A 19,661-nucleotide genomic window follows, 5' to 3' on the forward strand; every position below is an offset into this window, starting at 1 on the left:
CAGAGTTCTTGTAATCGGGGACGGGGGGCTGGGGGTTGAGGGTAGGGGTAAACAGAGAATTACATTTAAGGGACCTATAAAGAAGTTACTAAATCAGAACACAATCTGTAACTTTCATGGTTATGAGCTGAAAACTGGAATTTGTTTTAGTTTGCACAGCAGAGTGTATCAAACCATCAGACATAAAATACTCACCCGCAACACCAGATTTATTTGAGCAAAAAGCTAAAAAAACACGGAGGCAGAATTTCATTTAAAATTACTGGATAATCCTTAGAAAACCAGTACTCGGTGACAGCTAACACACCCAAATGCTGAAAAACTACCAAAATAACACTTATGACTTAAATATCATAAACAGGCTAAAACAGGCATAAGACCCTTTGAGAAAGCCCAGGATGAATCGCCTACAGAAGCTCTCTAAATCCCAGGTCCAAATTACATGATGAGTAACCTAGGTCCTGTGGCAGCCAATCGGCCACACCACCAGTGCCAGAGAGTGGAGCTACTTAGGGAGGTACGCAAGAACTTAAGAAAGATGTGGGGCGAAGAAGGCCGGTCCAAAGAACAGAGCAACAGAGCACCTGCCACCAGCCCCGCTCCGGGGGATGGTGCAGAGCCAGTGACACAATTGCTTGTTAAGAGAAAATGAAAATGTACAGAGGGTCGGGTAAAACACAGATTCCTAGTCCAATCCAATCATGTGATGGGTCGCAGTGGTCCTTTAGCGGTCAGTCAGCCACACCGCAGGTGTCAGGAGGTGGTGCTAAGCAGCAACGTATGCAGGCCCTGAAGAAAGTTGTGGAGCAGGAAAGGTAGAGAAGAACATACAGATGATAGAGGAAGAGACAACAGAAGTAGAAAAACAGGAGAGAAAATAGATTTAAATCTAAATAAAACAACTGGAGGTAGAAAAACAGAAAAGAAGACAATGTGAGCAACAAGTAAGGGGAACACACAATTCAAAGAAGGAGTAGCAGGACACCAGCATATTGAGAGATTAAATGGCATGTGTTTTGACTTTTGAACTACAAGACCCACATCTCTGTGTTTTACTTTAGCGAACCTGGAGCTGGGGAGAATATCTCATGACTCAGTGAAGGGGGTATGAAAGAGTAAGAGAAGAATTAATAAAAACAGACAAGACAGACAGAAAGTGATTGAGAAAGAGACAAAATTCACAGAACAATGAATGAGGGACACAGGGAGGATACATTAGAGAATAACAAAGGCAGACACAGACCATGTAATCCTTCCTTGCGTGGCCTACCTTTTTAAAAGTAATTGCTTGGAATTTCTGGAGGGTGCACGCCGGTAACTTTTGTTCTTTTACAAAGGTCCTCACTCAGTACATCTTCAGATCCTTCATGTTTCCTCTTTGGGGAGGTCTGACCGCAGTGAAGAGGCTTTGGAACTGAAATAAAGGGACATAATAAACCAAAAAGAATGTGCAGCATTCTTTTTAACAGCGATCCCAGGACCCTCCAAAGTATTCTCTTCCGAGATTACATGTGACACTCACTGAAAAAGCATGCAAAACATTACCACCTGTGACTGCTGTAAATGAACATGCACACACCTTGCTGCGGGACACTGCATTTCCCGTGCAACCATAGGATCCAGGCTGGACTATTGTAATGCACTCTTTGTTGGTACCTCGACCTCCAACATCAAAAAAATGCAGGTGATCCAAAATAATGCCTTACGGGCAGCACTCAACATACCCAAAAGGGAACCCATTTCAGCTGTAGGAAAGTCTGTTCACCGGCACCCGATTCGTGAAGAGATCACTTTCAAAACACTGTCAATCATGCACCGATGTGTCAGCAAGACTGTTCTCCCATACCGCTCTGATGAAATCCAGAAATTTCAATCTTCTAGACAACCCAGAACAGCCTGTGCACACAGACTCATCCAGCTGAAATTCAAAAGGACAAAGGCTGGTGGTTCAAGTTTCCAGATGGTGGCAGCCAAACAGTGGAATGCTCGACCACCAACTTTGCAAGTGGAACAATCTTACTGGGCCTTCCAGAAGAGCGTTAAAAACGTGGCTCTTTGTGTAATTTTGACTGAGCTTCTCCCCTCAGGCACTTGACTTACTTTTTTCTTCTCGGTACATGTAACAGGTTCTAACAGCGCCTTGATGCCCATGGGTTTAGTGTGCTTCATATAATAAATAAATAATTAAATAGCAGGCAATGGCCCTCAGAATGTGTTTTGGGCAAACTATGAGAAAAAAGAAAAGAGACGCAGAAACAAAAACAAGCCAAACTATTTTATTAGATTTCTCAAGCAGTCTTGTCTGGTTTGAGCTCATGCAATAGCATCCAAGTCTAGGCAGCAATATCTCGCAAAGGTAGGGGCTCACTTTAATACACTACTTTGTTGATTTCAGGTAGGGAAAATTCTGAAAGAGATATTTATTGGCTTTTCAGTAACATAATCGAATATAGGCGTCTAGCCACATAGCCACTGACTGTGTGATGGCAGGAAAACCTTTAAGAATAGTCACATATTACACAAAGATGTGACTCTATTTTCATATCTCTTTCATTATGTGTAAATATTAACTAAGGATTCTCTTCACATCTAAGGTATGAAGAAATCTCTTTGCAGAAAAGAAAAAATTGGGCAGCGTTCTACCTCATGACCCATGTTTAGATTTAGTGTGCATTGGAGCTGAATGCCTCCTGAAGTGACGATTATATGGATAAGAGCCTGATGGAACATGACCCTCATCAGTTGTAAGCCAAAGGAGCTGATGGGGTAACCAGCAGTGGCTCACATTACTTCCAGGGGCCACCAAAGTCCAGCGAGACACATCTGCAGGCATTGACATTGAATAAAAAAGACTTTGTAATCAAAATTCTTACAGCCTTAATCCTCAGCGACAGACTAAATCTTCAGTGCCTTGTCATTGAACATGTCTTTGATGTCCAGTAAGCCACTCAAGGTCGTTGGTTTATGAGCTACACCTGTTAGTGTCAGAATGGGGTATAGAGGTGTCAAGGCGCAGTGCACCTTCCCTCGTGGCTTTCATTGAAATCTGTGGCCATGAAACTAAGGGATTTTAGAAAGTCCTGAATGTTCACCATCGTCCAGATCCCTTGCCTGTTCTTTGGGCTTCTGATCGGCATGTGTTGAAATTTGTGACACTACTTGATGATATAACTATCAGGAAGAAAGTCAATGCCCTCACCATGGTGACATTTCATGACTATTTGCCACCACAAGGGGCACCCAAGTATAGTGTGGTGACTGTAGTGTGAATGAAGGAAAAAAGGCAATGGAGAAAAAAAGATAGAAATGATGTTACCATAATAAAGTTATCAAATGACAAGTATCCATGTAAAACATTGAATGTAGTAACAAACACTTCAATATTTGTTTAGTATCAATGCACTTTACAGATTGCCAGGTGTTCGGAGATCCTTACCATACAAAGCCAAAAATCAATTGACTTGAACAGCCACAGCCCTGCAGGACTGCTTGGCTGCGTTAAGGTGCTAGTGTGTTTAATTAGTTAGCTGTACCTGCCTTTCTGTTGCCTTCTTTTGTTTTTGCTTTTTCAGACAGAAGATAGAAATGGCTATAAAACAGGAGTGGTGTCCCTTTTGGAGGTACACTAATTTTGTAATTGTTTGAACAAAACAGAACATCCAGATGACATTTTACTGTCTGTTTTGAAAAGATCCTGGTTGTCTTCCTCTTAAAAAATGTTCCGGTAGCCCACGTGCAGGTGGACATTTTCAGTATTGATGACCAGTAATGAAGAGATCCATTTGAGAATTCTTTCCATTTTAGCCAATTAAACATTTCACTTATTTAGAAATATATATTTTTAAGTTTAAACCTAGAAATAAAAGTTAAGCAAAATAAAAACTATTTTGCCTGTGTTCATTACTCCAAATACAAAAAAAAACGGGAGAAGGAAATGCAGCTTATTTTAGACTCTTTGACGAGAGCACTTTAAGAGCTTGCGTCACAGAACCTCTGACTGGAGGAACACAGCAGTGCATCATCAATTGTCCCCTTTCAATTTGTTACCGCTATAGACTGACATGATGAAGAGGAGTATTGCTAATAAATAAACTCAAGATACCCAGGATGATTAATTAGGATTACGCGTATGTGACCTATCCTTTGTTGAGACTACGAAAAAGGGAGGTGAAAATGTCACATGTGAAGAGAACCCAATTTCATAACAATTGCCCTGGACTAAAGAGCCTAGCCAGAGAATTCATGAAAGGTCCTAAGGCTTAATGATAAACATTTGCAGAGCCCCATCTCATTAGTAATTCCCCCGTCTCATTATAGAGTCTAAATCCAGCAGCAGAAAAGACCCTGGCCCTCATTACGACCCTGGCGGAAAGTAACTGACATGACCGCCATAGCGTAAATAGCGTTTCCGCCACTGCATGATGGAGTAAAGTGCGGCTAATTCTGACCCATCGGGCACGAGCATTACGCCATGGCGGAAGTGCAAAGTTCGCGATGGCGGAAATGACCCCAAAACGCCCCTTACCGCCGTCGTACGTCGCCCTAGGTGCAATTCCGCCACCCATCTTAGCGGTCACCGTAATGAGCGGTCAGCGCAAATTACGGTCACCGTAAATATACGGAAACGGAAGTAAAAACATGGGGCCGGAACGGGAAACAGCACTCCGTACACCTATAAAATCAGAATCCCAACACAACCATCAAAAATCCGACCCTGAGACACATCCCAACCCGTTAGCCACCCCATTTAAAAAAATAAATATGGGAAAAGTTGCTAAAAAAGCGTGCGATCGCAAGCGGCAGGTCCACTTCTCCCATGAGGAACCCACCGTGCTCACAGAGACCCTCCAGGAGAATGCTGCTGTCGTCTTCTCGACGCAAATGACCAGGACGGCACTTGCGAACAAGAAGGACATATGGGCCCTGGTGGCACAGCGGGAAAGTGCGGTGGGGACCGCACCCCGCAACCCACAGCAATGCAGAAAGCGATGGGACGACCTACGGATACGCGTCCGGAGCATACTCTCTGCCAACCGGAACATTGCCACAGCTACTGGGGGAGGATCGGAATCACCCATCAAGTTGACCCCCTGGGAAGAAATCTGTGCCTCCACCATTGGAATGGAGAGCATAGAGGGAGTCGGAGGGATGGAGAAAGGAGTGCAGACATCCAAAGAATCAGGTAGGTGGGCCAAATAAAACTATGCCAAATCCACAATTACCAACCATGTGAAGTACCATGTGTCCCCATAGTGCAATAGAAACACATGTCCAGGAGAACGACCACATACATTGCCATGACAGCGCCCTTTAAAAGTCAGATTAATTACATAAATAATTAAAAATCCCAAAAACACACTCTACATGTGCAGCATGCACACCCTAACTGCAGACTGCAAAATAACTGCATCCCCAATCCACACAAAAATGAGACCACCTCCAAGGCCCTGACCCAAATCACCCCCAGGTACCACCCCAATGCATGTGATACATTGCCATTACAATTACCACAGACCCATAAATAACGCTCGCCCTCCTTTACTCCACCACAGGGTCCGATTCCAGCGACGAGCTTCAGGACACCCCTACCAGCACACCTGCAAAGAGGGCCAAGACCAACGGCCAAAGACCCTCCACCTCAGCTGCACGGATCAAGACACGGCAGCAGCACAAATCGAGTGGCAGCACACTGGAGGGGACTCCAACAGGCACCCCAGCAGCCAGGTTGTCCACAACAGCAGCACCACAGGTCCCCCCAATGGATGCCACAGAAGGCACTGTTTCTGGTGGCAGCAGCACCCTAGGTGACACTGCATTCATGCCAGCATGCTCCGACACAGAAAACGGTGCTGTCGAAGTAGGACCCATCCATGACCTGTCTCAATCCCCCTGTTTGTATCATCCCGTACACTATGAGGAAACCACGCAGGGGCACCCACAAGACGACGACTGGCCAACCCCCACAAGGCCTGTGGCAAGGCAACATGAGTCGTCCAGCCCCTCTGTGACACCACCGCAAATGGGCATGGCCCAGCAGAGGCAACAGTCCCTCGAGCAGATGATTGTGCAACAGCAGCAACTGGCCACGCTCCTCAAGGAGCATGCTGCTGAATGTGTGGGTTCTAAGGCAGCCATTGAAACATCTACTGAGACACTTAGGGCAGAAATGGAGCGAAGTACCGAGAGCCTGAGGGGACAAATGGAGAGAAGTACCGAGAGCCTGAGGGGACAAATGGAGAGAAGTACCGAGAGCCTGAGGGGACAAATGGAGAGAAGTACCGAGAGCCTGAGGGGGGAACTGCATGCGACGTCCAAAGACGTATGTGGTGAACTTGCCGCTGTGCGGCGTGTGCTCACTGAGCTCTCACAAACCCTTAGGGACATGCATGGACATGAGCAGGCAGAGACATCATCCGTTGCAAGTTCCGTCCAGGGCAGCCCCCAACGTAGATCTGGGAGGAACCGGCGCTCCACAGGCAGGGGTGCCCCTGATACCCGGAGAGGGGGCTTGCAATAGCGTCTGCCCACTGACAATGAGCGTCATTGGACACTGGTGTTCGGGGGGGAGGTAGGAGGGTGGAGGGGGTGTGTTGTGCTTCATTGGGTGGCGGGTCGATTGGGTGTGTAATGTCATTTCACATCTGCAATACAATTCTTCATATTCATCCAATGAGATGTGTGGACATTGATCTTTGTGTACGAGGCCTATCTTGGCGTACAGTCCACATTGTGCATGTTCCAGACACACACAGTGCCACAAGTCCCGTGTCCATGTAACAGCCACCAGGCGTGAGTGCTAGAAGCATGCATCTATGAGATTCTGACGTAATTCACGGGCCTCCTGTGCCTCGCGGACCCCTTGAGGTGCTGCCACATCCCCACCCTCATCATGACCATCTTCAGGTGCTTGCAGTTCTGCGTCGGGGGGCATGGCCACATTCCTACGTACGCACATGTTGTGTAGCATGACACATGCCATGACCATCTTTGCAACCTTCTCATGGCGGTACAGGAGTGCCCCGCCAGACCTGCTGAGGCAGCGGAAACGAGCCTTCAGTAGGCCGAATGCCTGTTCTATGACCACACGGGTACGTGAGTGGGCATGGTTGTAGTCCTCCTCATGCTGGTCCTGTGGGTTCCGGATTGGTGTAAGGAGCCATCTCTTCAGTGGATACCCGGCATCACCTGTATGTGGACAACAAAGGATGTTTGTGGAATGTCATTGCTACGTACGCATCCCCCCCTTCCTGCCAGGTCATTCACGCATCACCTACCCCACATACTCATGCATTAAATGAGACTCACAGAGTAGCCAGGATCGGTGCCCTGTGTGTCGCTCCATGTAGCGTGGTATTCTAGAGTTCCGCAAGACCATAGAATCATGGGTTGATCCTGGAAATCGGGCACAACAATGTGTAAAGATCCTGTTGGAGTCACACACCATTTGTACATTGATAGAATGATATTGTTTCCGGTTGCGGTACTGGGCCTCCATGGCATGTGGGACAACCAATTCCACATGGGTGCAGTCGATGGCACCAATGCAACCCGGTATGCCGCCAAGTGCATGGAATCCCACTTTTGTGTTTGTAATCTCCTGCTCCGAGCGTGGTAAAGTGATGTAGTCGTCTGAGTGCTTCAGGAGGGCATCAAGCACTTGGAATAGTGTCCATGAGAATAGTGGCTGTGAAATGCCATGCAACTGTCCGACTGTGTGCTGGTAGGTGCCTGTGGCCAGGAAGTGGAGTACAGACACCACCTTCAGTAGGGGTGGGATGGCGGTTGGGCTATCTATCATGCTGACAAGGTCAGCGTGTGTCATGTCGACAATGGCGGTTATGGTGTCCCGGTCCAAACGGTAGAGGGTGTGGATCTGCTCAGCTGTGAGGTTGAACGGATTAGCTCGGAGGCGTGGGATTGCGGGCTGCCTGCGTGGTGGTAGTGGCTGTGCTGGTGGGGCTTGCTGGCCATGCCTTGCCCTCCTCCTCCTCCTCCTCCTCCTGCGTCTCCTCTGTGCGGCCGGTTGTTGTAGTAGTTGGCGTTCGTCTTCTTCTTGAAGTTGGAGTACTTGCAGTGCAATCAGGTCCCCCAGGCCCAACATCGCTAGTCCTGCCGGTAGCATTCTGGAGTGGGTGTGGTTGGAGGAGGGGGTTGGGTGTGCAATTTATGTGTTTTCAGGCTGTATAGCCTTCACCTGTGGTGATTCATTCCACCTGTGTCAGCTGCAATGCCTTTCGTGCGAGCACGTCCCGCACACGACGCTGCAATTCGACGCATGGCATCTTGCATTTGCTTTCATGTTCTTGATCCCGATGGCAGTGAAATATTGGTTTATATGTTAATTCTGCTATGGTCCCATTGTTGCACATACTATATTTGCATTCGCGAGCAGACTTGTGAAGGGTCAGTGGAATGTAGTGCTCGATCAACGGTGGACCCTCATGCAGCACTGTACCGACGTTCACCGACGGGCGGGGAGTCCCATTAGTGATTGAGGCCAGTTACCATTTTCACACACAGCCGCACTACATAGATGTATTTGTGAATACAAGCGTTCACAGATGCCTTTTCGACGTGATGTTGCAAATTAGGAATTCGAAGGACAGCGCTTTCGGTTTTCAACTAGCGGCGTGGAGACGCCCACAGGTCTGACTGGAAATATAACGTTCTATTGTTGAATGTCCTTGGGACAGGGCCCATGACGAGAATGCAATGATTGATATGATTTGAATGGGATGCGCTATAGCGTAGTGGACGATAAGGCAGGACGTTCCCAAATACATGTTACTTCACTACACTAGAAATCCGGGCAGGAGCACAGTGGATTTTGAAGACTGCATTACGCACAGACTCAATGGAAATTTCGAATGTTATGTGAGTAAATATTCAGGCGTTTTCATACCGGGATGAGGGAATGATGAATGGATGCATGGACAGATGATTTAATTGGGAGTCTGCCATGTACATGGCTATTTGGAATCTATCCCCTTCCCCTGCGCTATGTGATGCAAGGCTGCCATAGTGGGACCATCGTCTGTCTGCCCTTGTTGAACCCTCCCTGTCTCGACGCACCTTCAATCACTTGTGTCTATGCACGTTAATGATCCCATCTGATGGATCCTGTTCTGACAGGCGCATGCACACAGACACTCGTTTGTAATAGTGTATTCACCTCGATTTATGTCGTTATGATTCGCAAGTGATTTTTGGGTGCAATTGATCCTTATGAGTGGGCTAGCATGCATATGGTTGTAGGTTTGGTGTGTTGAATGAAGTGAGTAATACATATGAAGTTCGGATGCCCATGCTGTTATTTTTTTCATTTGGGTGACAGGTATCTCCTCCCCTTCTGCCGCTGCCATCTGTACGCCACTCCTGCAGATGGCTTCTACAGTCGACACCTGCAGCTTCGAGTTAATCAGTGGAGCACCATTACGATCTTATGGGACGATCGCCAATGGCCCACATGCCCTTACGCAGTACTAGTGGCTAGGTGCAGCATACCTACCTTCCAGCTGGACTAGTGCCTACTTCATGGGACGGCCCTGCGGTCCTAGGCGCTTCCATGTTGCCTTTTTGGACGTTGATGTAGCCCCTGTGTACCATGAAGGTACAGGGCGTCACACAAGGGGAAGCTGGTCATTTATTGCGGATGCAGCCCACAGTAATGATGATCATTTGGGAGATTATGTTCAAATGGCTGTATGGGCTTGGTGATTTTGATGTGCATTAAATTTATATTCAGATATTAACCGTGTAGCGTTATTCTTTGCTAGTAATGTGGCATATTCCGATTTGTGGCGCGATGTATTGTGAGGTGACCTGCATTGGGTTCCGGCTTCTGGGTACAGTTGTGTGGTACGTGCTTATGCTGATGGTTGGTTTGGCTACTGGCAAGTGTACAGGGCTGGTGCAGTCTCCCTCAGGTTACTGCTTTGAATGTTGATTTACACTGGTGGCAAGCGATGGGGGACTGTTGTTGTTTTGTCTCATGGGATTTTCAGTTCATTTTGGTGTACTTGCACCTTCAGATGCCTGTGCTGCATCAGTACGGCAATGGTGTGTTGCCAAATGTGGATGGCCACTCACAGGGCACTTGGGGCCCCTGCATGCATTTGTTCGTTGGCATGCATGGGTGACTTGTAGATTTCACTGGTTGCATGGTGTGACTATATTGCGCCTGCGAGGAGTTGTGCAATGTGGCCAGGGAGTGGAGTACAGGCACTCAGTAGGGCCATTTACGGTTGGTTCGCGATGCCGTAGTTCTCGCCATGGCGGAATGGTACTTTCCGCCATGCTTGATGGCGTTAAGTGAATGTCCGCTGGGGTCAGCATTCGCGTACCGTTGCGCCATGGCGGATATTGCGGTTTTGCAAGGCGCGCGTGCGCGTACTTGGTGCAGTTAGCGTTGGCGTTCACTACGGTGTCGCTAATGGCATTGTACTTTACGGTGACGGGTCATGATCGCAACGGGCGGTATTCGATGGCGGTATTACATTTCCGCCATCGTTTTTCGTATTCCGCCAGGGTTGTAATGAGGGCCCCTGTAAAGGTGTTAACTGACCTCCTTATGCCCGCCCTGCAAATATCAGCAGTGGGAGTGTTTCTGAGCAGCATAAGTGTTGGTCCTTGTACCTGGAAGGAATGTTCACTTTTTTGATAAAAGGTAGTAGTCTACAACGCACTATGGAACTCTGTGAGGTGCAAACTGCGGTTTAGACTTCCTGAATGTAGCATCAGGGAGTTGGGTAATGTAGTTTATTGGGTGGGGGAAGGACTTGGGGAGTGCGGTGGGAAGGGAAGTGATGAGGGAAGGAAAGGGACGGGGGAAAAGATAAGAAGGTCAATTGTATGCAGGAAGGCGAATAAAGAGAAAGGGCCTCATTACGACCCTTGCGGAAGACCATGGTGCTATTAGCACCATGGTCCATGCCGGTAAGTTACCGACTCCGCCATGGAGAAAGGGGGAATTACCACCCCATTACAAGGTTGGCGGGGCGGTAATTCCCCCTTCCTCCATGGCCCTTCCCCATTCCCATTTTTGCCCCATAGCGCTCAATGGGAATGGGGAAGGCGCTAAGTACGGTGCCACAAATTGCGGCACCGTAATTAGCACCAAGGTCCCTTTGCAGGTCCCTACTTTAACGGCTGGTCTACACCAGCCGTTAAGGTCGGGTCCCGCAAAGGGACCTCGTAATTAGGCGCTAACAGGTTAACGGCGCTGCAGCCTTTTACGGCGCCGTTAACCCATTAGCGCCTGGGTCGTAATGAGGCCCAAAGTGTGTTAACATTCGTGGTGTGTCCACGTCTTCCTTTATTGAGACGCCGTGTGGCCTGTATGGTCACGGGCAGTCCCCTGTGAGGTTGGATTGCACATTGGTATTTGGAATTTTCTAAGTAGTGCATACATAGCCTTTTCACAACCAGACCATGAAAGGACTTCTTAACTGTTGTGGATGGTTTAGAAAGTTGGGAGATACATTTGAAACCACCTTAGAAAAAAAGGGAAGTGCCTTAAGCAACATCTTACCCCTGTGGAGGATTGTGAGAGGTTTGTGGGAATATAACTGAAGTGATGGCCACCAAGAAGGCTGAATTCCATTTGGGGTGTTGGAGGTACTCCCTATGCATGGGCTCCAACGGAGAGCAAACAGGAGCTTGGAAGTTCAGTGTGTAATTTTACATTTAAAGTCGTGGGCAGAATAAAAATGAGACTATATCGAAAAACACGTGTGTTGATAATAAACGTCAACTAAAGACTGTGGTGTGTTGGACTACATTATGAAAGGTAAATGTTACTCAGCAGAGAAACTTTTGTATTGTTAATCATACAGCCTCTACAGTCCTAACCATGGTAAATCCTCCCACAGTTCAGAACATGAGCAGGTGGCATAACACAAAGAGATGGCTTAGAAAACTCAGCAGAGAAGCCTGAGAGTGAAAGCTCCCCGCATTCTATTCTGTACCCCTCCTCTCATCCCCAGCTCCTCTCAGGAATATGGCCATAAGACTATCTCCATGAAAGGGCAGGATCCTCCAACACATTTCCACAGTACAAACATATTTTTGCAACACAGCCATTTCAATATAAGCAATACTTTATATTTACTTTCTTTTTCCCTTGAGTAAAAGAGGAAAGGGAAAAAGCAGGTCATCATTTTGCCCGATATTATTCATTAAAGTGAAAAGAAAAAGTAGACAAATAGCTTATATGCTGCGCACACAGTGCAGACCCTGTTCATTTTAGCAGAATGCCCTCAGAGCGCCTACATAACGCAGTGCACTATCAGATGTCCTTTAGTTCATATTTTCCACATCTCTGCGAATATCAATAAACACTACTTTGGCTTTCAACCTTACCTTTCACGTCATTTATTCCTGTTTCAGAAATGTTTCGGCGTTACTCGACAAATTTAGGTTTTTGTCATTTTTCGAACTAAAGCAAACATTATTTCCAGTCAGATTTTCACGTTTTTCTACGCCTTTACAGCCCTTGTCTTCTGAGCTGCCGTCAATGGTATCGGGTAATATTATCCCCATAAATAATGTCACCATACATATAGTCGCTGGGAAACGGCATAGGCAACATTATTTGGGGGGATAATATATGGGGTAAATGGGAATGGGGGCTGCGGGAGTATCCTCCGTTCCATTTAAAAAAAAATGTGAGGGTTGCGGGGGTGTCCGCCGCAGGTTCCATGTGCTAATATCGCAGCAAAAAATGGCACAATTCTTGTATGGCAACATTTTTGCAGGGCTATTATCACATGGAACCGCATCAACAGACATGGCTTTTTATGACACTTCATTTGCATCTGAGGCACAGTTTGTTTCACACATAAAAGTCTTGAGTAAGGGCCACCGTCAAGGCGCGAAACATAGGTAGACTACTTTTTGGATCTGCTAAAGGGACTTCAAGTTTTGCAACAACCTATAGTTGCTAATTCACCAATTAAAGAGTTGAAGTGAAATGAAAAGGCCTGACAATTCAGTTTGTCTTCAGTAAATTATGGGATGACCCCAGTCTGAAAGTAATATGCATGTTTAATACATGTGTGTAGAATGGATCACATCGCAAAGGACGCCTGTGAGCGCATCATCATCAGGCTCGGGAATACATGTACGTGCAACTAAGCAACACATCTGACATGCCGTGGACGTACGGTGGAATTCCCTCTCATCGGGCCAAACTTACGTATCCTGCAAAAAGAACACCATAGAACAAGGCCTGGCGTGGCGAAGGGGATGGGAGTGTATTCAAGTTCCTTCCCGGTACATAAAAGCAGCTTGAACAACCTCAAACCCATCCTGGATCTCAAGCTTAACAACAAGTAAGTGAAGAGTGATACATTCTGGATCTTGGGTCTTGGCCAGATCGACAGCCATAGATTTGCAAGATCCTAATTTTCAGAAAGGCATTAGAGAAAGTCAAAGTCATTTCCAGAGATATGTCATAAGAAACAATCAGTACTAGTACAAAGACCTTTCATTATGTCCTGAAATCTGCTCCCAAAACATTGCCTTAGTGCAGAACAGCGGTGGTGGCGTTTTGGAGAATGGAAATGATCTCTGTCTATCACTGGTAATAACAGCCACAGCAGATAACTTACTCATGCAATCAATGAACATCACCCATTACCATTTCAATCTACTCCACTCTATCACCAGTTCAAAACATAAAATACCTGGACATGAGGAAATGTGAATTCGCTGCAAGAGGGTTTTGTCCATCCAGCAGAGAATCCAGATTCTACACGCCATGCTTCATCCATCAGTGAGACAAGTCTCCTCCCTCCTAGGATTGATGACTTCTTGTATCTTAATTGTTCCTACACATGTGTCGTCTACAGGAATGCCTGGAGGAACCATGGGAACGGGACAGTCTAGCGGTAGGACAACGTCTCCATTTCCAAAAATGTCTTACAGTCACTGTCCTGGTGAAAGAGGTCACTGGACCTGATGATGGGAGAACTGTTGTAACAACCGCTACAGGGATCGCAATAGTGGCAGATGCATCTCATATGGCGTGAAGGGACATCCCACGCTTTATGTTCAGAAACACAACAAAGTAAAGGTATCCAGTCATGTTTGGTGGAAAAAACATCTAATTAAAAAACAGAATGTACAAAAAATAGTTTTTGTTAAAATTTCGTTTGAAAAAAAATCTTAATATTATAATACGTAAGGATAATATGACTGGATACCATTTTAAAGTGAAGGCGTTGGGTGGGGGTTTGGGTAAGGAAGGAGTTGGTATTCAATTGAATTGATTGTTTATTTATATACCGCCTATACACAAAGTATTTTAAAGCGCTTGCAACATAAAAGTTAGGGGGGTCACGATTGTGTAAAGGGGTAGGATGGGGTTGTGGGACTGGAACGGACGGAAAGGAAGCGAGTTTCAGGGGGGTTCTTCATAAATATAAAAAAGAATATAATACTTTAGACAAATTTAAGAATGGTGTGGGGAATGAGTTCTGTATATTGCTTAACTAGTCTTGTTAAGCCATGAAAGTCCACTAGATGGCGTAACATGGCAGAGAAACAATATACAATGTAAATGTCTAAACGTTGTTTTTCTCAACGTTATTCATGTTTCTATTTTCATGTTAAAAGCTGTTTTTCCAGCGATGTAATGACCTATGACCAAAAGTAAAGCATGAAGCTTCTGGGAGTACATGTAGTCCATCTGCGCCTAAAAGCGCAACTGTCTCCTGTAAAGGACACGTCTGAGGTGGCACAGACAGATAGTAGTACCACATCAATGTAGTGCATCCATAAGCAAGGAGGGATGAGATTGGAAATCAGGCCGACAGATCTGGTGCTGGGCTTTGGCAAAGGGCATACAACAGAGCTGTGTACCTTTCAGGTGTTCAAAATGCTAGGGCAAACACAATAAGCAGAATTATCTACGATGGAGCCGATTAGGCGTTCAATGACAAAGTTCCGCGTGTCATTTTGGCAACTTGGAGTAAGCAAGCATAAACCTTTGCCTGCCACGATGTAGAAAGCAAAATGCCTAAACTTCATGTAAAGGTTCCCAGATGCCATTTCTTTGGGGAATTTCCTTTTCATGTCTTGGTCAAGAGGATTTCAATAGGATTGCCCGCCAATCGGACGAAGGGCCATCATCAAAACACTATGGGCCTCATTACACGGAAGGCGGTAATGGTTAACGGCCACCGTTAATGGTAACGGTGACCGTTAACCATTACCGCCTTACTACGAGGTCCCTTAGCGGGTTGGTGCTTTAATGCCTGCTTTTTGCAGGCGTTAAAAACCAACCCGCTAAGGGACCTCGGAGCTAATTACGGCACCGCAAAATTGCGGTGCCGTAATTAGCGCCTTCCCCATTCCCATAGAGCCCTATGGGGCAGAAATGGGAATGGGGAAGGGCAATGGCGGAAAGGGGATTTACCGCCCCACCAACCTTGGAATGGGGTGGTAAATCCCCTTTCCGCCAAGGCGGTGCCAGTATTTTACCGGCATGAGCCATGGCGCTAATAGCGCCATGGCTCACCGCCTTCCGTGTAATGAGGCCCAATGCATCACTCACCGAGCAGTGCACAAGACCGGCCCATTGTAGCTACAAGAAAAGATAAAACCTTACCTCCCTTCTCGCACCCCAAGATCAAGCACTGCCCTCCTTCTAGTGATCCCAACATCTAACTCTGCCAGGATCGAAAGATACACCTTCTCAACCTTGGCTGCAACTCTGTGGAACTCGCTCCCCCTACATATTCGACGCACCCAAGGCTATATGACGTTCCGCAAAGCTCTAAAAACATGGCTCTTTCCGTAATGCCGACCATGACCATCTGAAGCGATTGAACCCTTACAACCTGATGACTGATGCTCAATGAGATCGAGAGCATTGACGGCAGTGAATACGCTTATTAAGTCACTATTAAGCAATTGCACGCTTGAAATCCGGAATAGCGAACTCCTTAGATCATAACTCCACCCAAACACTCACCTCCCATATCACTATGCTTACTCTCTACTCTACACCAACACACAATTAGAGTGCAGCTACACCCCTTGATCAATTTGGCCTAGCTGCTCACATACAAACATTACCCCGTGAACACCTCATCATTCTAATAAAACGCAGCTACATCCAATGACAAACCGGCCCAGATGCACACATAAGCGTCCTACACAGGCCTAATGCAGCCAGAACCCAGTCTTGGTGCCCACCCTCCAGATTTCACACATCCAACTGATATGAATACCACTGCATCTAATGCTAGGATGCAGCTACCATCAGGCAATTGCATCAGCTGCACACATAACTGGTGCACCCAAGCATCCTATGACACCCTACTGTCTCAACTGACCTGGACTACGGTCCTCGAGGGCGTTCAACCTACCAGCGATTTGAGGTCATACCAATGATACATAGAGCGCTATATAAATGCCAAATAACATAACATAACATATACAGCTCACTTTGCAGACAATCCTGAAGCTGCATGCTACTCATAGCTCCGGCTCAGTGGCAGTACTGATAGTAAATATATTAATAGCTGTATAAATAATCTGTATAACTACCAGTCACTACTCAACTACCAGTTGTATATATGTAACCTGTAAGACTGCTTGTATTTATGCCTGGATAACATGTATACCCAGCGCCCAGATGCCTCAGGGCTTGGTTGCGCTTTACAAATAAATAAATACAAATACAAATATAAATAGACCAGCTACATCTGTCAGTACTGCCACAGAAGACAATTTAATGCAGACACGTTCTTGCAACCAAGATGAGAGGTAGTCTTTGCCATTTAAACCTCCTATTACTAAACCTGGGTTCCTGCAACATCCACTTAAATGTACAGCAGAGCTGCATGGACGTTCCTAACTATCTTCGACATTGGACCCATATACGCTTTCAGGTGGAAGAGGTTCTGCATATAGAGAGTGAAGAAGAATGATGAATTCTCCAACTGCCAGATGGATATGGCGCTGCCATACCTTCTTTATAGCTAAATCTGGCTTACATTATCCTCTTACCCGTCTGCCCATCTGCCCTAACAGCGTGTAGGAGGAAAAAGGCTCCCATTAGACTTCCATTGTTCTCATTTCTGCCACGAAAGGTTTCTCATAATGCCGAAAGATGGACTTTAAAGCACACAGGAAGCCCACTCCTCCAGACCAGTGGGCCCTCCTTTTAGACCTATACATAGATTTTCACACTAATGTGTTTTTATGGGATCTACGTTATTAGTTGTGCGTCTATTATTGATGAACCCCTCCCTCTCTTCTTTCACCCCCTCTTTTAGTATCAACTGTTTACCATGAAGTATGCACATTAATATTACATTGCTGTGTCTGTTCATTTGTATCACCATTATGACTTTACTGTTTCTAATGTTATCAACCTCCCTTTTGTTGAGTTCCATGATGTTTGTTTTACAAAATAAAAAAAATTCTTACATAGAATGGAATTACAGCAACTTTCCTGGAATTTTTTTTTTTTATAGTTGCCATTGTATAGGCAAGAACAGTGAGTAAAATACATGCATTGGGCTGTCCTGAACAATACGTTGTATTTAACAGGGGTAATGAAGGGATTAAAACGTGTCCGATGTAAATCTGACCACCTTTGATCCTACTTTCCGAATACCTCATACCCAGTGGAACAGGCCCTTAACACTCTGACATATCACAATAACATGGGTATGTAACAGAGGTGTTTCCTGCTGAGGTGAAGTGAGGTCTGCTGCCTGTTGTTGCGTAGTGGCTACGCTATATGCGCATGCATGGCCCATAACGAGGCTCGCGCATGAGCATGGTTCATAAAGAAAGTCCCGGCCAGCAGTTGCGGCCGGGACCCGAGCAGGCAACACGTGTCCCGTGTGTGTTTTTCAAGCGTGAATGCCTGCGCACGTGTGAATGCCGGCGGAGGCCCAGGGGGTCACCCGCCCAAACAACACTGGCGACGAAGAGCGGCGACGACAGGGAAACAAGACATTGCTCCGATCGAGTCGGAGATAGTGTCTTTTCCTCATTTCGTCACGTACCTATGCACATGGCCGGCGGCCATCTTGGATAACACGCGGATCGCAGCGGTTGCGGCCCAGATGGGTGCTCGTGCGCCGGCTGCGATCCTATTTCCATTTGGAACCATTTTTGGACATTCCATGGCCCTTTCTGTCTGAGGGGCTGTGGATTCCAGAAAAGACCCAGGAAGTCATTGGAGAAGGCTGGAGGCGTAACCATCCACTGCTGCAGGCCCAGCACTTCTTCATCCGGTGTTTTGGGACCTGAACACCCATCCTGAGGCCGGTTAGCCTGTGCAAGCACTCAAGGAGTGTTCTGGCAGTGACACCCTCAACCATATCGTCAGCATGGGTGAGGAGGGGGAAGAAGAGGGAGCCCCTGCGCCTATTCCACATAGAATGCACACCACCCTTGCACCTATGCCCGAATTTGACACTACAGGCCCACCATCAAAGCTGGGGCCGAAATGGCTTCTATGGGTTAAGAAGTTGGAAATGTTTTTCAGGGCATCAGGGGAGACGGATGATGATGCAAAAGTTGCCACGATGGTGTACTCAGCGGGCACAGAGGTCCACAGGATACATGACTCTCTGAATCTTCAGGTGGTTAATTATGATGCAGTGAAACGGGCCCTCCAAGACCATTTCCTCCCCATGGCGAATGTTGACTTCGACAGGTTTGTCATGTGTGCAGAGAAGCAGCAAGAGGAGGAGTCGCTGGACCAGTTCTCTGCGAGGCTGAGGCACCTCGCAAGTACCTGCAGGTGGGTGAATGAGGAGGAGATGGTGCGGAACCAGCTGTTTCAAGGGTGCAGCTCGGGGAAGCTGAGAAGGCAGGTGCTACGGGAGCCGGGCCTGACGCTGCGACATAACCTCGACACAGGGAGAGCATACGAATTGGCAGAGTCCAGAGGGGCGAAAATGGACGCCGTTGTGCACCCTGGGAAGGGCGAAGACGCGTTTGCCATCGGACGTTCTGCCCCAGGGAGGGTGCAATGGACACCCAGGAGGGTGGACAGTCCCTCTGCGTCTGGTACTCCGCAGTCATGTCTGTATTGCGGGTATGACCTGCCTCATGTGGGGGAATGCCCGACAAAGATGAGAATCTGTGGCCGGTGTGGCACACCAGGACACTATGCAAGGGTATGCAGGGCCTCTACCCGGGTGACAGCGTCGTGGGTGCCAGCGAGAGCAGTTGGAAGTAACGCCCGGAGAGTGAGGGGCGTGTCGTAAGTGGAGCAAGGCATGCAGGATCTGGACATTACAGAGGAGGAAGAAGATGAGGAGGAGATCTTCTTCATTTCTAGCATCGCTACTGGGTCCAGAGGGAGCAGACAACCAACGTGCACAGTGAACATTGGTGATGTGCCCACACCCGTTTTGATAGACACAGGAGCGTCCGTCTGCGTGCTGGCGGCAGAACACTATGAAGCTCTCCCAGGCCCTCCCAAGCTGGCAGAGTCAAAGGCCCGGATATATTCTTTCGGTGGAGATACGCCGCTACTGATTCAGGGAGTGTTTGTGGCCCCGGAGTCACATGGGCCCAACAAGATCAAGGCGAGTTTCTTTGTGACGAGTGTGAGCCTGCACTCCCTCCTGAGCTGTGCTGCTTCCGAAGCCCTGGACATTGTACATTTTATGCTGGCTATATACCAT

The 19,661-nt window shown here is 47.1% G+C and overlaps 1 protein-coding gene across 2 annotated transcripts in view; it reads right to left on the reverse strand.

Annotated features, from left to right (window-relative positions):
* Window positions 1–19,661, reverse strand: part of CRY2 (cryptochrome circadian regulator 2) — a 190,919-nt gene that overhangs the window by 6,933 nt on the left and 164,325 nt on the right. Inside the window, exons 11-12 of one of the 2 annotated variants that reach the window (XM_069623256.1) lie at window positions 1,271–1,414; window positions 658–789 (exon numbers count right to left, since the gene is read on the reverse strand). In XM_069623256.1, coding sequence (XP_069479357.1) covers window positions 1,275–1,414 — 140 coding nt within the window. In that variant the 3' untranslated portion in view covers window positions 658–789; window positions 1,271–1,274. Of the gene's footprint in view, window positions 1–657; window positions 790–1,270; window positions 1,415–19,661 lie in introns of those variants that run through there. The other variant, XM_069623255.1, reaches the window with a different exon arrangement.

The sequence above is a fragment of the Ambystoma mexicanum genome, chromosome 11 (genome assembly GCF_040938575.1).
Source record: "Ambystoma mexicanum isolate Mex_15411 chromosome 11, UKY_AmexF1_1, whole genome shotgun sequence".
In the NCBI taxonomy this organism is placed as follows: Eukaryota; Metazoa; Chordata; class Amphibia; order Caudata; family Ambystomatidae; genus Ambystoma; species Ambystoma mexicanum.